Raw genomic sequence first — 22,874 nt, 5'->3', positions numbered from 1 at the left:
CACCCAGAACCCCAAACCTTAGCCTCTCTGTGGCTGATCAGACCTCAGGCCATAATTACACTCCCAGTCCCATTGCCTGTACCTTCCTCCTCTTCCTCATCCTGCAGAAGTCCATCCCTCGAGGACATGGCACGAGATAGGCCCGGGGGTGGCTCTGTGGCTTTTCTCTCTGTGACAGTCTCCTAAAAGACAGATGTGGCCTGGGCAATGTCTTCAGGGTATATGGTTGGTGGGGGAAGGGGAAGTTAAGGAGTAACTACTCTGGTGATGACCAGTGTCAGGTTTCCACGTTGTCCCTGCCTGAGGGAGGGGCAGACAGACACACATTCATCTTGCCAGGATTTAATCCTTCCCCTTCATCAGATAATAGCACCCCCATATCCCTGTGAGGAACCACTCTTCCCCTATTTTTAGTCTCTGTGATTCAGGTGGATCTGGCTCCCAAAGTGGCACATGACCCAGGACAGGCCAATCCTCACATTCCACATCCCTGGCCACAGTGATTTGTTCAGGGGTGGGCACATGACCAAACTGGACCAATGAGACTCAGCCCTGGGACTTTTGATGAACTATGGCGAAAGAGGCACTTTTTTTCTGGCAGAGTTGTTGAGCTGGGAGAATGTAAACCTAAGACTGCTGGTGGCCCTCACTGATACCATGAGAATGGAGCCAATTTGAGGGGAGCTGAGCCAGTTTGAGGGGAGCAGAGCCAAGAGATGGGAGAAAGAGATTTCTGATGACACTGACTACCTGGATCCAGCACACTTAAAGCTATGACACACCTGGACTTTTTGGTTTCATGGGTCAATAAATCCTTAACTCCCTCTTATTTTCTTTGCTTAGTTTTCTTTGCCAGTTTGAGTTGATTTTCTGAAACTTTGCAACTAATTGGTATCTGACTACCTCAGGATAAGGCAAAGATGCCCACCTGATTCTGCCCTGGGCATCTGGCACAGGTACTGTCTCTCCTCTGGTAGGAGCCAGTTCATGCCCAACTCCCACATCTGCCCTTTAGGGGGCTTCCTGGGGCAGTAAGGACAGGAAGACCTTTATGAGTTCAGGTTCTAGCAGAACCTTTGCATCCAGGGGTGGCTGCTTGGCCACCCCTGGATATACCCACCTTCTCCAGCTCTTGGTCCTGTCGGTTCATGAGGGTCTTCCAGTGCTCAAAGAGCTGGCACTCAGACCTCTGGAAGTCCTTGAGGGTACCCTCCCTCTGGATGGTGCCATCCTTCATGGCAATGATCTGGAAGGCAGCAACACACCTAGTTTGGGGGCTGGCTGGGGAGGAGTGGTGGTCACATCCCTCAATTGTGGAGTCTGAGATGGAGGTGGACACATCCCTTTCCTCACTACAAATGGCCTCCAGCTCATCTACTGCAAGTGGGCTGGTATTGATAACCTACCCCCACCAACATACTCCTAGGACCTAGAGTTCGGTACATCTGAGGGGCAATTCTCAATGGCTGGGTTTGCAGAGCAAATTAGTGCATCCTGCTCAAGCTGGCTGGTTACCCACAAGGACTCCACCCATGGCAGCGGCCATGATACACTAAGTGGGCTCATTGTACACTACCCTTAGCTCCTTTTGACGGTGGGTCTGGCAGCCTCCATGAGGGCTTAGCAAAGCACCTGCTGGTCTAAGTGTGTGTGGCCATGCCTCTTTGGAATCAATAAATCTTTTTTTTTTTTTTTTTTTTTTTAGAGACAGGGTCTCACTCTGTTGCCTAGGCTGGGGTGCGATGGCACCATCTCAGCTCACTGCAATCTCTGCTTCCTGGCTCAAGCCATCCTCCTGCCTCAGCCTCCTGAGTAGCTGGGACCACAGGTGCAGGCCAGCATACCTGGCTAATTTTTTGATTTTTTTTTTTTTTTTATAGAGATAAGGTTTCACCATGTTGCCCCAAGCTGGTCTCGAACTCCTGGGCTCAAGCAATCCACCCGCCTTGGCCTCCCAAGGTGCTGGGATTACAGGCATGAGCCACTGCACCTGGCTCAATAAAACTTTTTATCTGGAACACTCGATGACACCATCACATAGACCTGCCATTAATTCAGACACCCACCCCTGCTGCCCTCACCCCCTCCCACCCTATGTTGGGGTTCAAGGGGCTTGAGAGTCCTGGTCACTGACTCCTCAAGGAACCCAGAACTTCTGTGTTCCTCAGGATTGTCCTGAACTACAAGGTATTGCCAAGGTCACTACAGAAACTCAGAAACAAACCTTTTGTATCTGTATATATATTTAAATCTTTGGGTCTTTGGGTCTTATCTTTGGGCCTTTTCTCTTTGGGTGATTTTCTTTGGGTCTTTTTTATGCTGGAGGGGGTCTCATCATACATGGAAGGAAGATTTATTTTGGGGAAAATAAGTAGAGCCATTTGGCACCGGCCTGAAGCTTAGAGAGGGCCTCCATTTTGGCTGTCGTTGGTAGAGGAGAATTTATATAGGAGTAGGCAGGACCTAGAGTTCAAAAGTCACATGATCTCCATCTTAAAAATTAGGTGCTTTCTAATAAATCAAAAAGTAATTATTTTCTACCTATTGAAGAGTGTGGGAATTTAGTTAATAAGGGGTTTCACAACATTGGGCTCTACTGATAATACTGAAGTTTCTTTCTTTCTTTATTTCCTTTTTCAAATTTTCAGAGACAAGGCTGCAGTGGAGTGCAGTGGCATGATCATGGTTCACAGAAGCCTTAAACTTCTGGGCTCAAGTGATCCTCTTGTCTTGACCTCCCAAAGTGCTGGGATTACAGGTGTGAGCCACTGCACCCAGCCTGAAGTTTCTATTACTACTGCTATTGTTTGGTTCCATATTTCCCATATGATTCCCGGGGTGGGTGGTCATAGGGTGGGAAGATGGCTTTTCCATCCAAATGGGCACTCCCCATGACTGGGGGGATGGGTCATCAAAAGGGCAGGAATCAGAAGGTGAGAAGTGAGCACTTGATTATTCCTGAGACTTCTTGGTGCCAGCCTTGAGTGTACCAAGGGGGGCCCAGGCCAGGATGGGGAGTGTCTGTGGGTCTAGGTGATACCGAACCCCTGGCCTGTATAGGGTCTCCCTGAAATACCCAGCATGCATAAAGCCATCCAGTGCTGGTCTCTTATGCTTTGTGGCCCTCAGCAGTTGCTACCAAGACAACAGATTGGTTCCCGCCAAGATGCCTGACAGCCTCCCCAGCCCTGCACCCTATAGCCTGACCCCTTTGTTCCCCCTCACCCAGTCTGCATGGGGCAGGTACTGTAGCTTGTGGGTCACTAGGACCACTGTCCTCTTGTCGTCCCGGAGCAGCTCAAGGATGCCGGCCTGCATTAAGTGGTCACTCAGATGGATATCCAGAGCTGAGAAGGGGTCATCCTGGGCAGAAGGGAGAGGAGGATAGAGGGTAGGGAAAGGCATGGCGGGGAGGGGTGACAATGAGTATAAAACCCATTAGAGTTCTATCAACTCTGGTCTAGGGACTGAAGCTAGTTAGCTGTGTGGCTTTGGACAACTCACCCAACCTCTCTGGGCCTTGGTTACCTCATCTTAAAATGGGGCAGTTGTCAGATATCACTCTCAAACAGATCTAATCACTTCACTGCCTGACTCCTGGACCTTCAACGGCTTCCCATCATCTCTAAAGTCAAACCCTGTGGGCTGGTGTTCCAGGTGCTCTATAACGTCTCGCTTTCCCTTCTAGACTCATGCTTCATCTGTGTTTTCCCAGTACTCTGCATTCCAGGTTCCTAGGAAGCCTGCCGTCTGGGCCTTCTCCTGAGCTGTTCCTCTGCCTGGAGCCCTGTTCTGCCTTTTGTCTGCCTGGTGAACTCCTACCCATCCTTCGTTCACCTAAGCACCAGTTCCTCCAGCATCCTGTCCTGACCCCCACGCCTACCCTTCCTTCCTCCCTATTCCCGTGACACTGGCGCAAAGCCAGATCTGATCATTGTTTGTCCATTCCTGATTATGGCACTCCCGAGAACTGAGACTTCTTGTGCCTGTGCCTGGCACAGAGTAGACGCTTCATAAACGTTTGCTGAAATAAAATGTCCACCTCACTTTTCTCTAGCAGGGTTGTTTAAATCTCATGAGAGATCGCGAATGCACCAATGCTTTGTAAAATGCTGTGCGTGTGTCAGACAGTAATGGAGACTATGAATCTTCCCACTATGAAGTGTCTTTAGTAAAGGAGTGCTTGTGCGTGTGGTGTAGGGAGAGGGGAGGGAGTAAAGCTGGAATCAGAGACTTGAGCTTCCTTCTTCCAACTCCCTGTGCAAATGGCCTCCCTCTTTCCTTCTGTTTAATTGACTCTCCCTTTGAGGCTCTCCTCCAGGAAGCCCTCCCTGATTACTCCAGCCCTCACAGTTGTCTGCCTGGACAAGGCCCCCTCATAGTTTATGCCACACAGTTTGGATTTGAACTGGGCTGGGCCTCTTGAACTGGGTGAGCTCTGTCTCCCTAATCAGATTCTAAATCTTTGAGGCCAAGGACTGGGTCTTAGAATTCTTCAGTGTCAGTCAAGGCACCTGACACAACAGAGCTTCACATGAAGTAGCGTAAGGACTGCGAATAAGTTTTTTTTTTTTTTTTTTTTTGAGACGGAGACTCACTTTGTCGCCCAGGCTGGAGTGCAGTGGCGCTATCTCAGCTCGCTACAAGCTCCGCCTCCCAGGTTCACACCATTTTCCTGCCTCAGACTCCCGGGTAGCTGGGACTACAGGCACCCGCCACCACACCAGGCTAATTTTTTGTATTTTTAGTAGAGATTGGGTTTCACCATCTTAGCCAGGATGGTCTCGATCTCCCAACCTCGTGATCCGCCTGCCTCGGCCTCCCAAAGTGCTGGGATAACAGGCGTGAGCCACCACGCCTGGCCTAGTTTTATCTCATGTTTGATGGCTAGTGGTTACCCGGAGTGCTGTGTTGAGAAGGATTCTGAAAATGAGTTAAGTTCCATGGGAAATAATGCTGTGAACAATTAGCAATGTCTGCCCTGGGCATAAGATGGGAAGTGGCAGCACACATTCTGTTATCAGCCATTCTAAAAGTCGGGCTGCATAAGCGTTGAGGGGTTGTGCTGTCCCACAGACAGGAAGCCTATAATTACAGCTTGCCTCTCCTCATTGGCTACTGCAGAGCTCAATCTGAAGTCTGCAATGGGTCATTTGTGCTATCCTTGCCTGCCTCAGTTTCCCTATCACTAGGATGATTAGGCAATATCTCTGGCAGGAGGGATTTACTCCTGGAGAGGGAGATTGTTGGATGATGGTGGGGTTGCAGGGAGGTGGAGGTGGGCAGTTAGGCCTGGGAGGCAGCCAGAGACCAGGACCCCAAGGGAACTGCCAGCTGGTGCACTCACCAAGAAGACGACGTTGGCATGCTGGTAGAGGGCTCGGGCCACACTGATTCGCTGGCGTTGACCACCAGACAGGTTGATGCCCTGTCACCAAAGAGGAGGAACAGATCATGCCCTCAGCCATTCAGGGGACACAGTCCTGGCCCCTACTGGACTGTGAGCTCTTCGGGATGGAGGCCTGGCTCTATCCACTTCTTTGCCTGCTTCTCACCTTGCATAGAGAAGAAACTTGCACATGTTTACTGAATTCATTCAGAAGAGGGGAGCATGAGCCCCAAGTCTTTAAAGATTCATTGTGTAGGTGCTAGGGACCATCTGACTAGTACAAACAAAGACAGAGGCAGCAGGGATTTAAATCACACAAAAGGAGGACAGTCACAGGAGAATCCTATTCGTCTAAGCTTGTGGAAGGGACCCAATCTGGAGGATGAACAGGAACAATACAACCCCAGGCTGAGCACAGTGCTGTGTGGGCTCTCAGTGTATACCTGGGGCACAAATGAAGAAGATCCCCAGCCTGGGAGGGCACTAAGCTGACCTTGCCCTCCAAGCAGGACTGAAAACCTGTCAAAGGACATCATCAAGGACATCATGTTTGACCTTACTGCAGGCAACTCTTCAGCCTTCAACGTCTCCTATTTCCTAGTTACCCACTGTCCCGAGTAGTGTCTCAGGGCATGCTAGGTTGGGGGTCCTGGCTTTGAAAAAGCCCCTCAGAGGCTGCTACTAACCCGTTCCCCAATCTGGGTCTGGTCTCCATGGGGCAGGATGTCGATGTCTGGCTGCAGAGAGCAGGCTTCAATGACCATCTTGTACCTGGCATGGGTAGAGGCAGGGGATGCAGCTGGTCAGCCTGGTCAGAGTTGGCCCGAGCACTTGCAGAGGGTCATTAGTCTCTGGGTAGCTGTGCCCAGGATGAGCAATGGCTTTAATAGGCCTCCCGCTTGGGTGCAAGTAAACACCGTGTAAGCTTGAAAAGAGCTGAGGTCAGCACTTTACACAGTGTTTGGGCAGGTTAAATACTAGAAGGATGGAATTGGTTGGGAACAAATATGCAGAGTAAGTGATGAAAGGGCGCTCATGATCTCTGTGCAGTGGGAAAAGCTGCAGCTGGAGCCCGTGCTTGGGGCACTGCTAGGGAAAACCACCGCTGGTTGGTTTAGGCAGTAATGATGATGGCTGGTCAAATATTTGCCCAGCCTGTTCCTCTCATACTTCCCCGGCCAGCCCTTAGCCTGGGCAGGTGCCAGCCAGAGTTCATGGAGGCATCAGAGTATGTTGGTGACAAACATGTACTTAGGTGTTAGGCAGCTTTGGATTTGAGACCCATCTTGGTCACTTACTGGCTGGGTGGCCTTGGGTAAGTTACCTAACCTTTCTGAGACTTGGTTCTTCATCTGTAGAGTGGGAATAATAATAATACCTACCTACTGAGGTTGTTGTAAGCATGAGAGGAAATTCCGTGTACAAAGAGCTCGGCACTGTGCCTGGTATGTAGTAAGAGCTCAGTCGATGCTAGCCCTAACTATTATCATTGGAGGGAAAATAGTGCAGGAGCCAGGCGAATGGAGACTCACAGAGAGAGCTCGCTAGCCCTCCCACCAGCTAGAGAAAAGGCGGCAGGGCTCTCTCCCTTCCCTCCGCTCCTGCCCTCTCCCCTACGGGAGCTGGATTGCCCCGATGCTCAGGCACACCTGGCCCCTCTCCAGGTGCACCATATGGAGAGGCTGGAGTGCAGATAAGCACCTGGGGAGTGAGATGGCTGGGTGTGGGTGATCGATGGAAGGGCCCGGAACTGGGGCAGGCTGGCCAGAGACAGTTCCTACCCTCCCCCATCCTGCCTCCCTCTGACAGGCTTTTACCGTTGTTTGTTGAAGGGACTCTCAAAGATGATGTTCTCCTCCACAGTGGCATTTAGCAGCCATGGTTTCTGCGAAGCATAGGCCACGGGGCCTCTCTTTCTGGAAAAAGCAGGGCGGGAGTAGGGGGTGCAGGAGGCATTCTCAGGGGCTTGTTCTCAGAGGCAGTTGTCAAGCTGATGGCTCAGACGGAGGCAAGGGGATGGGGAGGTGCAGTTGGTAGAAATCTGCTTAGTGTGGCCTCTGGTGGCCTTGCCTTCCCCCAGGCAGGTTTGAGAGGTCCAGGTCTCAGCTGACTGGGGCAGCAGGACCTCATCCCCTCCCTGCCCTACACCCAGCCTGCCCCAGCCCTGCAGTCTGTTGTTCCTTATTCAGGGAGGAGCCCAAAAGTGTGACGAAACCAAGGGAACACTCAACTTCTGGCTTCCTCCCTCTCTGGGTAGCCCTCAAGCCATTGGACTTTGAAGTCAGCAGGTAATTCTCCAAATGGAAGAATTTTTTTTTTTTTTTTTAAAGCAGAGCCAAGGAAGCCACATTTTGAGTGATGTGGTTTTTGAAGAAAAAAGAAAAAAAAAAAGAGATCCCAGATAAAAATGATCTTATGTGAAGGGAGTAAATGGATGCACAGAAACAGCAGCAGCTCCCAAGCCACCTGGTGGAGCACAGGGGCCCTCCCTGGCCTCCCCAACACTGGGGCTGGGGCCTGGGGGCTGCCTGGCAGGGTGATGTGGCTCCCTTGGGCCTGAGAGCACCCTGGAGGGAGCTGACCCTGGAGGGCAATGTTCCCAGGACGCGGTACCTGATATCCAAGTCGGTCGCTGTCTCCCGCTCTGGGCTGCAGCAGGGGAGGAAAGGCACACTGAGCTCTCACGGGAGTGGACCATGTCCTCCAGGAAGATTCTGAGCTCCCTCCAACCCAACATGAGCATGCCTTTACAATCCCCGGGACCCAGTCTATAGCCACAAATGCTGCATGGAGAGGTGTGGAGAGTGGGGTGTGGCTATCTTGGGGAAGCCTCTGCTGCCTGACCACGTGGGTGTGTGAGGAGGGCCCTGGAGGACCCTGTTAAGAGAGAGAATGGGGAGAGGTGCCATTGGTGCAGGCTCTGGGGGGAAAACTTGTCAGGTCAGGGAGTATGAAGCCCACAGTGTGGCTCCTCCAGACCCAGCCTCTGCATTCAGGTTGGAATGAATAGACTGAGGTCTGAGGCTGATACAGCTGCACAAACAGCTGGGGCAGGGAGTGCTCTGGACAGAGCCAGGCCAGGCCAGGCAGGCTGACACCAGCACCTCCACTCTGGGGGTGGGAACCCACAGCCCTGGAGCTGCGAGGGCTCCAGGCACTATCTGCAGCCCCATATGGCCCCATCAGAAGACAACCACAGAATGTGGGGGATCTGCCAGGGAAGATGTCAGGTGCAGTGCCATGTGCCTTGGACTGCCCACGCTGCTCCCGTGTCAAATATTCTGCCACTCTGTTCTCATCCACACATGTGAACTTGTCACATGCCATGAGGTCTGATTTTTGGCTCAAGAAATACGATGATTACCATTACAGAGGCTGAGCCTGTCATCACATACTGACACTTGAGGACAAGGAGGGAGAAAGGGCAGAGAAAATATAGCAAAGCGAAGCCTCTTTGGTGTTAGAGAGCGAAGGCCAGAGGCTTAAACTTATTTACAAAGCTGAGCCAACCTTCCCACCCTGACTTCATACCACCTCTAGGGTATCTCAAGTGTTTCTGGGAGAGGTAAGGGGAGGGAAGGTTTTGAGGGACTCAGAGCCTCATTAATCTATATCACTTGGAATTTTTAGATTTGCACATGAACATAAAGCAACAAGACTGAATTTTCTGCCTGGCCTGAGGGACACCCATCTCCTTTTCTTACAGTCATATTTCTTAACTTTCTTTTCCATTATCACCCATAGAGCCTTTTTAGATACACTTTTTTCTGTCTTTCCTGTCACTTAAAAAAAAAATCAGAGGTTTAGAAAACCTCTGAAACTAAAAGTACGTTCACAAGGTTGTGCAACTATCACCACTATCTAATTCCAAAACATTTTTATCCTCCCCAAAGCAAATCCCATACACATTGGCAGTCCCTTCCCTCTCTCTCCCACCAGCCCCTGGCAATCGCTAATCTATTTTCTGACTCCATCCACCATGAAATTTCAGCACCACAGATACACTGGCATCTGTTTGGTACTTTGGACAGCCACAAAGCATCTCAATGTCTAAGTGTTTTCTGCGCCCCAAGAACCAAATTTTGTCCTCACTGAGAATGCAGGCCTTAGCCCCATGTCTCTGAAAATATGTAGGCTGCACACCCCTGAATCCATACTCAGCATTACCCACCCACAAGTCCCCCACCCCCACCCTGCCCCTTCCCTTTGTTGGGACCCACTTCTGACCCAGTCCCAAGGCTGTACCTGGGGTCCTCTCCTGTTTCACTGTCCGGAAGGCTGCTGGGACACAAATGGGACAGACCAACACCAGTTAGTTCCCACCCCATTGCCTTTCCATCACACTGAGTTTTAGGGGAGAAGCAATCCCTCCCCCCTCCCCCCCACCCTCCCACCCACTCCCAGGGTTTCCAAATGGCCTCTGTGGGGTCAGAAAGCACTCTTCTCAGTCTCTGTCCCTCCCACAGCACCTGGATGGGTACCCTCCAAATAGCATGTGCTAAATCAGCATTCCTGGCATGGACTCGGAGCAGCAGTGAGGCTGGCTGGGCATCAGGAGCATTTTATAGTTGGAATACTAAATCTCAGAGAGGGAAAGTGAGAGGACACAATCATTTCTTATAGTGTTTTCCAAACTGTGGATAGGGACCCAATCATTGGGTCTGGAATAAGTAGGCGGCAAGTGCATTTGAGGAAAAAGAAAAAAAAAATAGATGAAATCAGTGTGCACTGCACGTGGTACTGTATTTTTCGTGATTTTTTCTCTTGTTTATAAATGCATAAACATAGTGGACTGTAACGTCAAATGCTTTTCTTTTTTGTTTTTTGAGACGGAGTCTCGCTCTGTCACCCAGGCTGGAGTGCAGTCGCACAATCTTGGCTCACTGCAAGCTCCGCCTCCCGGATTCACGCCATTCTCCTGCCTCAGCCTCTCTGAGTAGCTGGGACTACAGGTGTGGTATCGATCTCCTGACCTCATGATCTGCCCGCCTTGGCCTCCCAAAGTGCTGGGATTACAAGCGTGAGCCACCGCGCTCGGCCCGTCAAGTGCTTTTCATACTGTGGATTATGATAACTTAAAAAACACTGAGGCCGGGCGCAGTGGCTCACGCCTGTAATCCCAGCACTTTGGGAGGCCGAGGCGGGTGGATCACGAGGTCAGATCGAGACCATCCTGGCTAACACGGTGAAACCCCGTCTCTACTAAAAATACAAAAAATTAGCCGGGCGAGGTGGCGGGTGCCTGTAAGTCCCAGCTACTCGGGAGGCTGAGGCAGGAGAATGGCATGAACCCCGGGGGTCGGAGCCTGCAGTGAGCTGAAATCGCGCCACTGCACTCCAGCCTGGGTGACAGCGAGACTCCGTCTCAAAACAACAACAACAACAACAACAACAACAGCAAACACTGAGTGAGGTGACTTGAATTGTGATGCCAATTTTTCCAGTGCTGTATCCCCTCCCCCAGGATACATCTCAACCTTCCAGAAGCAGCCCCTTGCCAATGAAATATATACTTCTGACATGAACATTTGGGGAAAAAATCTGCTTTATTTTCATACAGATCTTACTTTAATAATACTAAAAACAGCTAAAATTTATTGAACTTTTCTAAGCACCATAGTAGTGTTTTCTCTCTCTCTCTCTCTTTCTCTCTCTCTCTCTCTCTCTCAGGGTTTCACTCCTGTTGCCCAGGCTGGAGTACAATGGCGTGATCTCAGCTCACTGCAACCTCCACCTCCTGGGCTCAAGTGATCCTCCTGCCTTAGCCTCCTGAGTAGATGGGATTACAGGCAAGCACCACCATGCCTGACTAATTTTTGTATATTTTTTGTAGAGACAGGAGTCTCATTCCCTATGTTGCTCAGGCTGGTCTTGAACTCCTGGGCTCAAGCGATCCTCCAGCTTTGGCCTCCTAAAGTGCTGGGATTACAGGCAGTGAGCCACCGTGCTCAGCCAGTATTGTCTCTTTATAAAGCTCAAAATAACCATATGAAGGAGGTTTATTTTGATCGCCCTCACTTTACAGATAAAGAAAGTGAGGCTCAGAGAAAGGCTAAGTAACTTGCCCAAAGTCGCACAGCTAGTAAGTAGTGGAGAAAATAGCTCTGACTCCAAAGTTTATACTCTTAAATGTCATGGTACATTACTCCCCTGTGATTTCCCATGCCATAACTCTGATAAATGCCCCTTGTCAGGAGAACCAGGATGGACGAAATCAAGGATGGAAATGAGCCTGATGAAATCCCCCTCCTGCTGAGGGTCAGGACTGAATGAAGATTCTGATGGGTATGTAGTCCCCAGTCCCCTCTTTTCCTGTTCTCTAATCTTTGTGGTCTCATTTCATTCTCTTAACCCAACCAAACTTCACATTCCCTAACCATCAGATTGCTGTAATTTACAATTTACAGACAAGCTGGTAACATGAGACATAAAAACCTAAAGCTTACAAATTCCAGCTCTGCGGCCACAGCCCAGATAAGCTTATCTCTGGAGTCTTCCTGATGTGACTACTTCCAGAGTAGCAGAGATGGTTATTGATGCATCTGTGGCATCCCTGAGGACCCCAGCACACAATAAGCTCTCAGGGCCCTAACTCAGTTTGCAACATTGTCTGCACTGCTCAATTAGCCCTCATAATGGACTCCCTTCCCCTCTAATCAGCTCCTGTGTAATTCCTTCATCCCCAGTGGAATTTTAAGGCAGGAAGAACATCTTTTTCAGCCCCCATGGTGCTTAGCACATGACAGAGCTATATAATGAATGGAGGTTGGTAACAGATATATTAATCTTTTGGAAAGAAGAAAGGGAGGGGCTGGCTCTCATTGCTGGCCTTCCCTGTGCACCGTGAGAAGTTGTTTGCAAACAACTCATCATCTCATCCTTACAACCCTATAAACCCTATCTCCATTTTACACATGAGGATACTGAGACTCAGAGTTTGCAAATGTGGTGGAGCTGGGAAGAGGGGAAGCTGGGGTGTGAATCCAAGTTCTTCTCTTTCCAGTGTAGCCCCAAGCTTCCTCCAATGAGCCTCCCCAACTTTATATCTGTTTTAAGCTGAAAAGTAAAGAATGGTATATCTGGCAGGCACCATCTCTCACTGATTGCTCTGGTCCTTACAAGAGTGCTGAGGGCATTCGATTCCTCCTCTGAGTGCACTCTAGGGAGGAAGCACACAACTGAAAGCATGAGTCTTCCAGTTCCCCAACCGCATGTCCTTCCCTCCAGCCCACTAGGAGCTGGCATATGTGTGGCAACCTGAATCAGGGCACAGAGGCTGCCTTCCAGGGGCTCACACTCTGGTAGGGCAAATCAGAAAGGTACCGAAGTCAGGAAGTTATAAGGGTCAAAAGAAAAGTAGGACAAAGTATTAGAGAACTTTTGGGGAAAAGTATACACAAATGCATACGCAAATGCATAAAGAAAAACTGGAAGCTTCTGGGTGATGGGATATTAGGTGGTTTTTATCTTTTGTATGCTTATGTATCTTTTCTAATATAATGTGCATTCTTTTAGAATCAGAGAAAAACATAATTTTTAAAAGAAATTTGGAGGAGGAATAAATCTGAGAAAATGAGTAGAGCCTCATAGAAGAAGTCATAGCCAAACTGAACCTTAAAGAGTGGGAAGGATTGAGACGGTGGAGGTGAAGGGAGGGAACTGTAGGTTAAAGGAAGAGGCAGCATATGATAACAGGTGGGAGAAGTAGGAAAAATATGGGCTCTGACATTTGAATCCCAGAGGCTTTTCCACTCACTGGCTGTGAAATCTGAGGCAAGCTCCTTTACTTGGAGGAGCCTGTTTCCTGATCTATAAAACGGGGGTGAAGGCACAAACCTCACAGTGACACTGGAGAATGTATTACAGCTCACAGCTGGTTAGGGGGCAGGTTGTAGGCTTGGAGAACTAGGAGGAATTGTCTTTTCAGCTCAGTGCTTGGGCCCAAAAGTACAGGCAGAGGGAGAATTGAATACCCCCAACACTCATTTAAGACCCCGGCAATAAATAAAAAGGGAAGAAGTGGAAACTGAGGTTCAAAGAGTGAGCTAGGATATACAGGGCTCCACAGCCCATTCATCCTGCCCAGACAGGCTTGTTGCTGTCCTGAAGGGTTACCTTTCACCCACAGCGTCCTTTCCAATTGATGTCATTGGGTCCCATTGCCAAATCTCTGAGAGAGGAAAGGTAGGGTTTTACTCATTGTCCAGACAGTGAGTCTGTCTCAGAGAGGTGAAGTAACCTGCTCAAGGTCACAGAGCTAGCAAGTGGCAGCATCAGGACTACAGCCAGGGGCCATCTGGTTCCCATGCCTGGACGGTCACTTCCTCAGAGCATCCCTTCTCCTGTCTGTCAGCTGTCTCACCACACCTGCCTCCTCCAGGAAAACCAGGGGCACTTGAGCCCCTGACTTCAGCTCCCCAAAGGCTCCAGGAATTGTACAGGCAGATGGGACCAGGGCCGTCCTGAGAGAAGCCTTTTTCTCTCTTCCTGGGGAATCAGGGCTCTTGGCAGGCAGCATCCACAGCAACCACCACAGGCAACAGCATTGCAGCAGGGAGCTCCAGTGAGACTGCATGTGCAGCTCCTCACAGGGAAGTGGGAGCCTCTTCCCCACGCTGATCCTTTCCTCAGGGTCCTGGTTCCTGCTGACCCCCTGGGGCATTTAAAGTCACTCTACTGTGGATATTAATGGCTCTATTCTTCATTTCCAGGGAAAGAATTTCACCCGAGTGTATCTGCTAATATTGACTTTTTACCAAAATATTTTCCTCTTAAGGATTAAAGAGAGAGTTTGCAAATTCCCAGGTTGACAGTTCCTTGAAGCAGAGAGCCAGGGAGGGGCAGGTGATTCTTCCTAAAGCGAATGCTTGGGAACCACACAGTTCTCTCTGAGACCAGGAGCCAGGCTGCTGACATGAGGGACCAGCTCGGGGCTGCATCTGCAGGACTTCAGCAGATGGACCCTTCGTGCCCCCCCTGCAGCTCTGTCTGCACATCTCTGTCCACTCTGGGTGGGTGAGCTCCCCAAGGGCAGATGCTAGGCCTTTTCCTTTGTAGCCTACACAGAACAGTGCACAAAATACACATCTGCATGGGGCACCTGGGGTACAACATGGAATAATCCCTCAAGGAGCTCAGAGTCATGGAGGAGACAGACACATTAGCAAATAATTATAATACCATGTGAGGTATGCACTAACGGTATTTGCTCATTCCAAATATTGATGGAGAAGAGGGGTAGTGAAATACTGGGTTAGGAAACAGCGCGGACAAAGGCATGTGAAAAGGAGAGAGATATCAAGATGCATTATAATGGCAGCCTCTTGAAGGTCTTAAGTTGTTCCTGGTTCATTCATTTAGCAAGTGAATTCGTTTAGCAAAAAGCACTACGGATACAGTGAGACAAATAAAATATGGTCCCTGTCCCCAGGGAGCTCACAAGAATCTTTCCCAGGAGACAGACTGGAGGACATTTAAAGAGGAACAAGGGAATTTTGTTCCTGGCAAAGAAGTACACTGTTGAATAATAATATTTATAGGATATTCACTACATGCTAGGTTAATCCTCACATCAATCTCATGGGTAATAAGGGAAACTGGTAGAGAAAGCTTATGAAATTTTCCAAAGCACAGAGACCAAATGTGAACCCAGGCAACTTGGCTGCAGAGCCTGCGTGTGCAGCCATACTGCTCACGTGGTCACTGGAGGAATAAACGAACAGTTGTACCAACAAAGCACCCATCTCCCCAGAGCATTCTCCATTCTGCACTTCCTAATCCCCAAACTTCCTGCTTGTGCCTCCTGGAACTCCTTCTGGCTGCCTGGTCACCAGATCTTGGCCTGGGTATGGCTGAAAAGCATCTGAGCAGCAGCCTGGCATCACCCTCGCCTCTGGCTGCAGGCGCGCAGACTTGGGAAGGCTTGCCAGGTCAAAGGCTGTTTTGCTTTTAGCTCACTTTGCAAGCATGTCTTCTCCCTGCAGACCTGGGACTCAATGTCTGAGGTGTGGAGTTCCTGCCAGTAATGGAGGGGGACTCTCCACACACAGCCCCCACACTTAACTCAATGACCAGGATAGGTGGGCCAGCCAGAGCAGTGCACATGTCTAGATTTTGAGAGACAAACAGCAGATGAAGCTAATTGAGTCGTATCTGCCTAGACTTCTCCTCCTAGCCACTATAAGGAGCTCCAGACTGACCTTCCTTCCTAGAGTCTGTCTTTTCTTTTTCTCTCTCCCCAGTCCGTCATCCTTTGTCATAAGCATGATCCTTCTGCAGCATTTGGGCTAAAACTTACTTCCTAGAGGTAAGCACTGTATCCATAGTGCTTTTGCTAAATGAATTCACTTGCGAAATGAGTGAACCAGAAACAACATAAGATCTTTAAGAGGCTGCCACTACAATGCACCTTGACATCTCTCTCATTTCCACATGCATTTGCCCAAGCTGTTTCCTAACCCAGTACCTACCTCTCTTCTCGACCAATACATCAAATGAGCGAATATTAATGCACACCTCACACTGTGTTATGATTGTTTGCTAATGCCTCCCTTCCTACAGTCTGTCTGTCTTTTTCTCTGTTTCTCCAATCCATCATCCTTTATCACAAGCATGGTTCTTTTGCAACCTTTGGGTTAAATCTTACTTCTCAGACCTACTATATGGGATCTAAGCCAAGTTCACTTCTTCAGTCCCATCTTTCCTAATGCACCCCACGCATCCAGTACTCCAGGTGCACAGAACTATGTTCTTTAATATCAGCAAGCCTTTGCCCACACCATCACCCCTGCCTGGAACACCTCCCTCTCCCATCCCTGCCTTTTCTACTTGATGAAACCATACTCATCCTTCAAGGCTCAAATACCACATCTGCAGTGAGCCTGCTCTCCTTGACTGCAGAGTCAATTGTGGTTCCTCTGTGCTTTTCTAAGGCCCAGGACTCCTCTCCCCTCTTAAAAGCAGGGCCGGCCAGGGACGGTGGCTCATGCCTGTAATCCCAGCACTTTGGGAGGCCGAGGCGGGCGGATCATGAGGTCAGGAGTTCGAGATTAGCCTGGCCAACATAGTGAAACCCCGTCTCTACTAAAAATATAAAAAATTAGCTGGCATGGTGGTGTACACCTGTAGTCCCAGCTACTCGGGAGGCTGAAGCAGGAGAATCGCTTGAACCTAGAAGGCAGAGCTTGTGATGAGCTGAGATCGCACCACTGCACTCCAGCCTGGGCAATAGAGCGAGACTCCCTCTCAAAAAAAAAAAGCAGGGGCCATGTCTTAGTCACCTTTGCACTCCTGTTGCTGTCACAGGGTCTCGTACACACTAGGCACTCAACTGGGTGAGTGAATACGTCACTGTGGATGCTGGAGAATGAGTTGACTTGGGAACAAATTCTCATGATTTCCCAGGGTTGGCTGCAAGCTAACAAATGTACTTCACTATGCTTGAAAGGGAAGCTGGACCAGGACTGGGCGGGAGAGCAAAGAGGATCCTGGTGAAATGAGACCCCTTCACTACTGCCCCTCTGAGAGCCTCGAACAGAGCTGGGAGGTGGGGCCTAGGCTACCTGTTAAGGAGAGTAAGTGTTGATAAGGACAGAGCTGTGAGGACCCACGTGGCAGCTCTGGGAGGAGGCAGGTGTGTGTGAGTCACGGCCACAGCGACTGCTGGCCTTTGGACTGTCAGGCTAGCTATGCTTTCTTCATGATGCTCTTGTGCCCCTTCTCTTTGAGCACATGGTGGCAAACCAATGCACTTGAGCACCTAGGTTCAAATCCCACTTCTGCCATTTAACAGCTGGGTGGCCTTGGGCAACTTGCTTCACCTCAGTTTCCTAATCTGATAAATGAGGATATAATAATATCTACTGCACAGAGTTTGGTGCAGACTGACTGAGATGATGAGGTGCCTGCACAGTGCCTGGCCTATAATAAGTTCTTAGGCAGGAACAGAAAACCAACCACCACATGTGCTCACTATAAGTGGGAGTTAACAATGAGAACACACGGACACAGGGAGGGGAACATCACACACCGAGACTGTCGGGGGGTGGGAGGCAAGAGGACGGAGAGCATTAGGACAAATATCTAATGCATGCGGGGCTTCAAACCTAGATGACAGGTTGATAGGGGCAGCAAAGCACCGTGGCACATGTATAGCTATGTAACAAACCTGGACACTCTGCACATGTATCCCAGAACCTAAAATAAAATAAAAAATAATAAAAAAAAGAAGTACTTAGGGTCCTTTGCCTTGGAGAGGCTCCTTGTGTTCCCTGGGCTGGGGCAGAGGTTTCCTAAGAGATTGGGGCAGCAGTCAGACCCTGAGGGTTGGCACAGCTTGGAGAAGAGGTGAGGACCAAGGCAGGGCAGAGCTGACCCCTGCCAATCATGCCTGCTTCATCTACATAGGACAAAGAGAGCTCCTGAGGCAGGCACGATGCCACATGAGGGCATGAGGGTGGGGGAGGAGAAGAAAGCAGGGCAAAGGGACCAGGTTCAGAGTGGGTTTTGACATCCATGCTGAGCAGGTCAAGGCAGGGGCAGCTCCAGTGTCTGAGCCCTGCAATCCTTCTGGAAAAGCCCTGCCTTGGAGGAGGGCCCAGATCCAGCCTGACCACTACATGGGGCTTGGACAATAACCCTTAGGACTAGGCCCTGGGGGCCCCAGCAGTGACCAGGTTTGAGGGAAAGAACATGGGCAGAGTCTCTTCTCCACACACTGACTAGTAAGTCACCCAACTTCTCTGAGCCTCAGTTTCTGCTTCTGTGAAATGGGGTAACAACACTCCCCTCCTAAACTTAGTAGGAGGATTGATGAGATCATGTTGACAATGCACTTAGCAAAGGGCATGGCCCATAGGAGGTGCCCAATAAATATTGGTTACTTTCTTCAGCTCATAGTGCACTGGGGACTCTTGTCTTCTTGCTGCAGACACACAGTTGGACAGCAGAAAAGGGCTCCTCCCTCCGAAGGCTGGAGAGGCAGTCAGAATAAGGCAATATGATCTCAAACCAAATACCTGGGCCTTCCCAGTCAGGCTATGTTGAAAAATCTCCCAAATAAAATGGCAAATGGAGGCAAAGACCCCTCTGCCCCCAAAGACATCACAGTCCCTGATGGGAGGTGATGGGAAACCCAAGGGGCTCATCTGCTAGCCCACGACCCCACTGAGGAGGGAAATTTGCCATCTTTTGGATACACCATTCAGAGACATCTTGGAAATGCAGGAAACGGGGGTGCATGTTGATATTCAGACATTGGGCCCGAAGTCTTTCTCCCTGCTCAGTTCTGTACTCATGCTTATGAAAAACCTGACACCTTGAATAATTTTCCCCTAGAAATGATTGGTAGGGAAAGCTTGCCCTTCTGCTGATTGGTTGCAACTTTTATTCCTAAATGAGTACTCCAAAGCCCAGGGATCCCTTTTTCCCTTGGCTACCAGAGGGCACAAAGCCAGGTTTTATGTTGATGGCTGTAGTTGTCCTCTGCCCAGGTTGCTGAACATCTTTTTACTCTCTTCATTTCTCAGCTCCTATTTTCTTACCTTTTTAAAAGGTTTTATTTTACATGCATCTTTTTTTTTTTATTATACTTTAAGTTCTGGGATATACATGCAGAACGTGCAGATTTGTTACACAGGTACACACATGCCATGGTGGTTTGCTGCACCCATCAACCCTTCATCTACATTAGGTATTTCTCCTAATGCTATCCCTCCCCTTGCCCCACACCGCCAGACAGGCCCCAGTGTATGATGTTCCCCTCCCTGTGTCCATGTGTTCTCATTGTTCAACTCCCACTTATGAGTGAGAACATGCGGTATTTGCTTTTCTGTTCCTGTGTGAGTTTGCTGAGAATGATGGTTTCCAGCTTCATCCATGTCCCTGCAAAGGACATGAACTCAACCTTTTTTATGTCTGCATAGTATTCCATGGTGTATATGTGCCACATTTTCTTTATCCAGTCTATCATTGATGGGCATTGGGTTGTTTCCAAGTCTTTGCTATTGTGAATAGTGTTGCAATAAACATACATCTGCATGTGTCTTTATAGTAGAATGATTTATAGTCCTTTGGGTATATACCCAGTAATGGGATTGCTAGATCAAATGGCATTTCTGGTTCTAGATCCTTGAGGAATCACACTGTCTTCCACATGGTTGAACTAGTTTACAGTCCCACCAACAGTGTAAAAGCGTTCCTATTTCTCCACATCCTCTCCAGCATCTGTTGTTTCCTGACTTTTTAATGATCACCATTCTAACTGGTGTGAGACGGTATCTCATTGTGGTTTTGATTTTTACATGCATCTTTTATCAACTAGTTTCAAGTGCTTCTTGGAAGTAGGTGGGTATAAATAATAGATTCATGATTGACTCAGCCTGGGGTTCTGGCTGTTTAATTAAGACAGTGATCTTTGCCCAGAAACCAACATTTATTGGTTACATCTGGATCTTCAGAACACCCACTTATGGTGCGTATGTCAGCGCAGCTCAGGACCAAGCTGGAAACCAATGTTGGTGTTGCAATTTCCCGCACTGGGAAATTACCGCCGTGCATCTGTGTAACCATGGGATTCAGAGTCTGACAGAACTGAGTTTCAATTCCAGCTCTGCCGCTTAATAGCTGTGTGAATTAGGACAAATAGTTTAACCTTCCTGTATAAATGAGAATTGAGAACAGTATGGACCTTGCTAGTTATCACAAAAATTAAATGAAATAATGCGCGCAAAGGACTTAGCAAAGAACCTGCGCATAGTAAGAGTTGAATACGTACTAGCAATGATGATGAGAATATCAATTAGCAGCATTTATTGAGTCCTCACTGAACACAGAGTGGGCCCTCCAATAAATGTGTGTACATCCTCAACTGAGGAGGATGGTTGAAAGGAGATTTCCCCTCCACTGAGCCCCGAGGATACATCTATTACCTGCTCCAGAAGACAGTCCCTGAGACCTTCTGCATCTCCCCCAGTGCTGCTAGAAGGAGCGAGGACTTGCCGCAGCCCACCTGCCCCACGATCATAGTCAGCTGGCCTGCAGGGAGGGAGGGTGGCAGATGGGAGTGGGGCCGGGGGAGTCTGAACAATCATTACCCAGAAAGACAGACAGACAGATGCACCCAACCCTGGGGCCCCTGTTTTCTTTCTTCCTACCTAGAATCCCCAACAAGTCCTCTCCCTCTTTAACCCTTTCCTTCTGGAAATCAACATCCTCCTATGGCTCCCCAGGTCCTTCCCCCTCTCTGATTTCCTGCCCTGCCACCCTTCCTAAGCACTCGCTTCTCCTTTCCCATGCTCCTAGTGTGAGCCCAGGCTCCTTGTGGTCCCAAGAAACGCCATCCTGAGTCCCACCTCCAACCCACCTCCATACTTTGCTCATGGCTGCCTCTGCCAGAAAATCCTCCTGCCTCATGGCCTCAAGGGACTTTGTCCATTCTCAGAAACCCCACCTCTTCCACTTGCGTTCCTTGACTACCCACCTCTGATCTTTTTGTGCATTACCTATACTGTCTGCAATGGATGGTTTGACATTAAGGCTGGCAATTTTACCCTGTCCTTAGTGCTGCACTCCCACCCAGCACACGGAAGCCTCTAGAATGTAGCCTACCCCTTCTCTAATATACCCAGGGCATCCACCAAGAATGAGCAGAGAGTAGGTACTCAATAAATGCAGCTTTGTCTTTTTATCTCCGTGTTATTCAATGGGACATGGGGAGGGGCATGCTGGAGGGGTGGACTGGGCCATACCTCGGGGTATACGAATGGTGATGTTGGACAGTGTGGGGATTCCATCTGGGGTCCATGTGAAGTAGCCTCCCATGATCTTCATTAGGTGCGTCCCACCGCCCAGGAGAGAACAGAAAGGCAGCCATTTCCCAGTGTGAATAGTCTCTGGCTTCCCCTCCTCCATGAAAGCCAAAAGACAGATTCCAGCCCCTGGATCACTTCCAGAGCAGGGGAGTGGGAGACTGGCCTTCTCATGCTGACCCCTGCCTAAGGCTGGGGGTCCCCCCACTTGGTGGTCCCTGGTTTCTGGACTCCTATGGACCCTATAGGCGGGCAGGGTGACCTCTGCAGAGGACTAAGCATGCAGCTTTCTGGCTTTCCAGGTGCTGAGCTCCCTCTGGGAGTTGGTGCTGGGTGGCCAGGCATGGGGCAGCAGGACTCACCTGGACACAGCAGTTGTCAGCATCGCCATCTGCACTGGGGACCAGGCTCTGCAGTGGGCCAGTGAGGCCCCGACAATCCTCCCGGGCTGGACGCTTGCGATTCACAACCTTGAGGGGCTGGGGGTGGTTTGGAGGTGAGGACCCACTGGGCTGGGAGCTGTGTAGGGAAGGGAGCCCCTCTTCCTGGGAATAAAGGCAGAAGTCCGACACAGCAGGCCCAAGTTTTGGGCCTTAGAGGACCATGCTGGGAGTAGCAAGGGGAGGCCGGGCACTCACCACCGCCTGGTACTTGCTGGCTGGCCCCTGAGGTGTGGGCTCATGGGGGACACACTGCTCCTCATGGATCTCTGCACTGGACAGGAACTCGCTCAGCTTTTGCACGCTGCTCGGGAAGCATAGAGACACCCCTCACCCCTGCCAGGGGCAGAGGGGAGGGGAGAGGGTGCAGCCTGATAGAGAGCTCTGAGAAGGATCTCAGGCCTGAAGTATAGTCCCACAAAGCCCACACTGAAGGGGGCAGACCAGTGGGCATGGGGGCAGGTAATTGGTGTTACCAGGGTTTGCTAGGGTTGGCCAGTCAGCTGGAATAGGTTGGGGTCTGGATTGGAGGTGGGGTTGGTTAGTTTTAGGGTTAGTTTAATGTTGGTTAGTCTGGATTATTAACTGAAGGATGGTTGCTGTTGGATTGGTCGGGGTTAAGGTTAGTTAGGACTAGGATTGGTAAAGAATCAATAGCTAGTATTTTGTAAGCATACACTATATGCCAGACACTGTGTTAACTGTTTTGTAGCATTATGTAATCGGATCCCCATAACAGCCTGCTGGGGGAGGTGTCATTACTCATGGGGGAGGCGGCTATTCCTACCCTCTCCCCTGTTCAGATTTCCCTGTGGAGCTGAGGAGGCACTGGAAGCTTCACTCTTCCAGTTCATTCTCTCCCATCCTGGAGGTGCGAAAGCTTTCTGGGAAGCTCAGGATTGTTTGTATTCCCCTTTCTTCTCTTTTGCTAAATGTCCAACAGGCCTGGGGCAGACAAGCCATCCCCAGGCAAGGTTATTCTGGGGTATAAGTGAGCTGTGGCCTGGAGTCACTCTTTCTGTGCGCCACCCCCTGGATGGGAGGGGCAGACCGCCAGGCTCTGCCTTAATCCCCTGTCCAGCCTCCCTCCCCGGCAGGCAGTGACTGGGAAGAGTGGAGCTGGCCCTCCTCTCTTGGGGTGAAGCTTCAGGTGGTGTCCTGCGCCCACCTTCAGCCAGAGCCTGAGCTGCCTCACTGAAAAGGCCTCTGCTACTCTGGTGTTCCTTTCCTGGAAACAGT

At 49.9% G+C, this 22,874-nt stretch overlaps 1 protein-coding gene across 10 annotated transcripts in view; it reads right to left on the bottom strand.

The window, feature by feature from the left end:
• ABCC8 (ATP binding cassette subfamily C member 8) overlaps positions 1-22,874 on the bottom strand; it is an 85,468-nt gene that overhangs the window by 14,626 nt on the left and 47,968 nt on the right. For 4 of the 10 annotated variants that reach the window (XM_055282240.2, XM_055282239.2, XM_063641928.1 and 1 more), the window contains 12 exons: positions 21,834-21,939; positions 21,558-21,740; positions 21,136-21,211; positions 20,317-20,422; positions 9,635-9,670; positions 8,003-8,038; positions 7,207-7,305; positions 6,076-6,160; positions 5,348-5,428; positions 3,226-3,363; positions 1,121-1,246; positions 83-182 (listed from right to left, as the gene is read on the bottom strand). In XM_055282240.2, coding sequence (XP_055138215.1) covers positions 83-182; positions 1,121-1,246; positions 3,226-3,363; positions 5,348-5,428; positions 6,076-6,160; positions 7,207-7,305; positions 8,003-8,038; positions 9,635-9,670; positions 20,317-20,422; positions 21,136-21,211; positions 21,558-21,740; positions 21,834-21,939 — 1,172 coding nt within the window. The remainder of the gene's footprint in view (positions 1-82; positions 183-1,120; positions 1,247-3,225; positions 3,364-5,347; positions 5,429-6,075; positions 6,161-7,206; positions 7,306-8,002; positions 8,039-9,634; positions 9,671-20,316; positions 20,423-21,135; positions 21,212-21,557; positions 21,741-21,833; positions 21,940-22,874) is intronic. The other 6 variants (XM_055282234.2, XM_063641929.1, XM_055282236.2 and 3 more) reach the window with 3 other exon arrangements.

The sequence above is a fragment of the Symphalangus syndactylus genome, chromosome 6, assembly GCF_028878055.3.
Source record: "Symphalangus syndactylus isolate Jambi chromosome 6, NHGRI_mSymSyn1-v2.1_pri, whole genome shotgun sequence".
Lineage (NCBI taxonomy): Eukaryota > Metazoa > Chordata > Mammalia > Primates > Hylobatidae > Symphalangus > Symphalangus syndactylus.
This window is presented reverse-complemented; position numbering and strand designations above follow the sequence as displayed.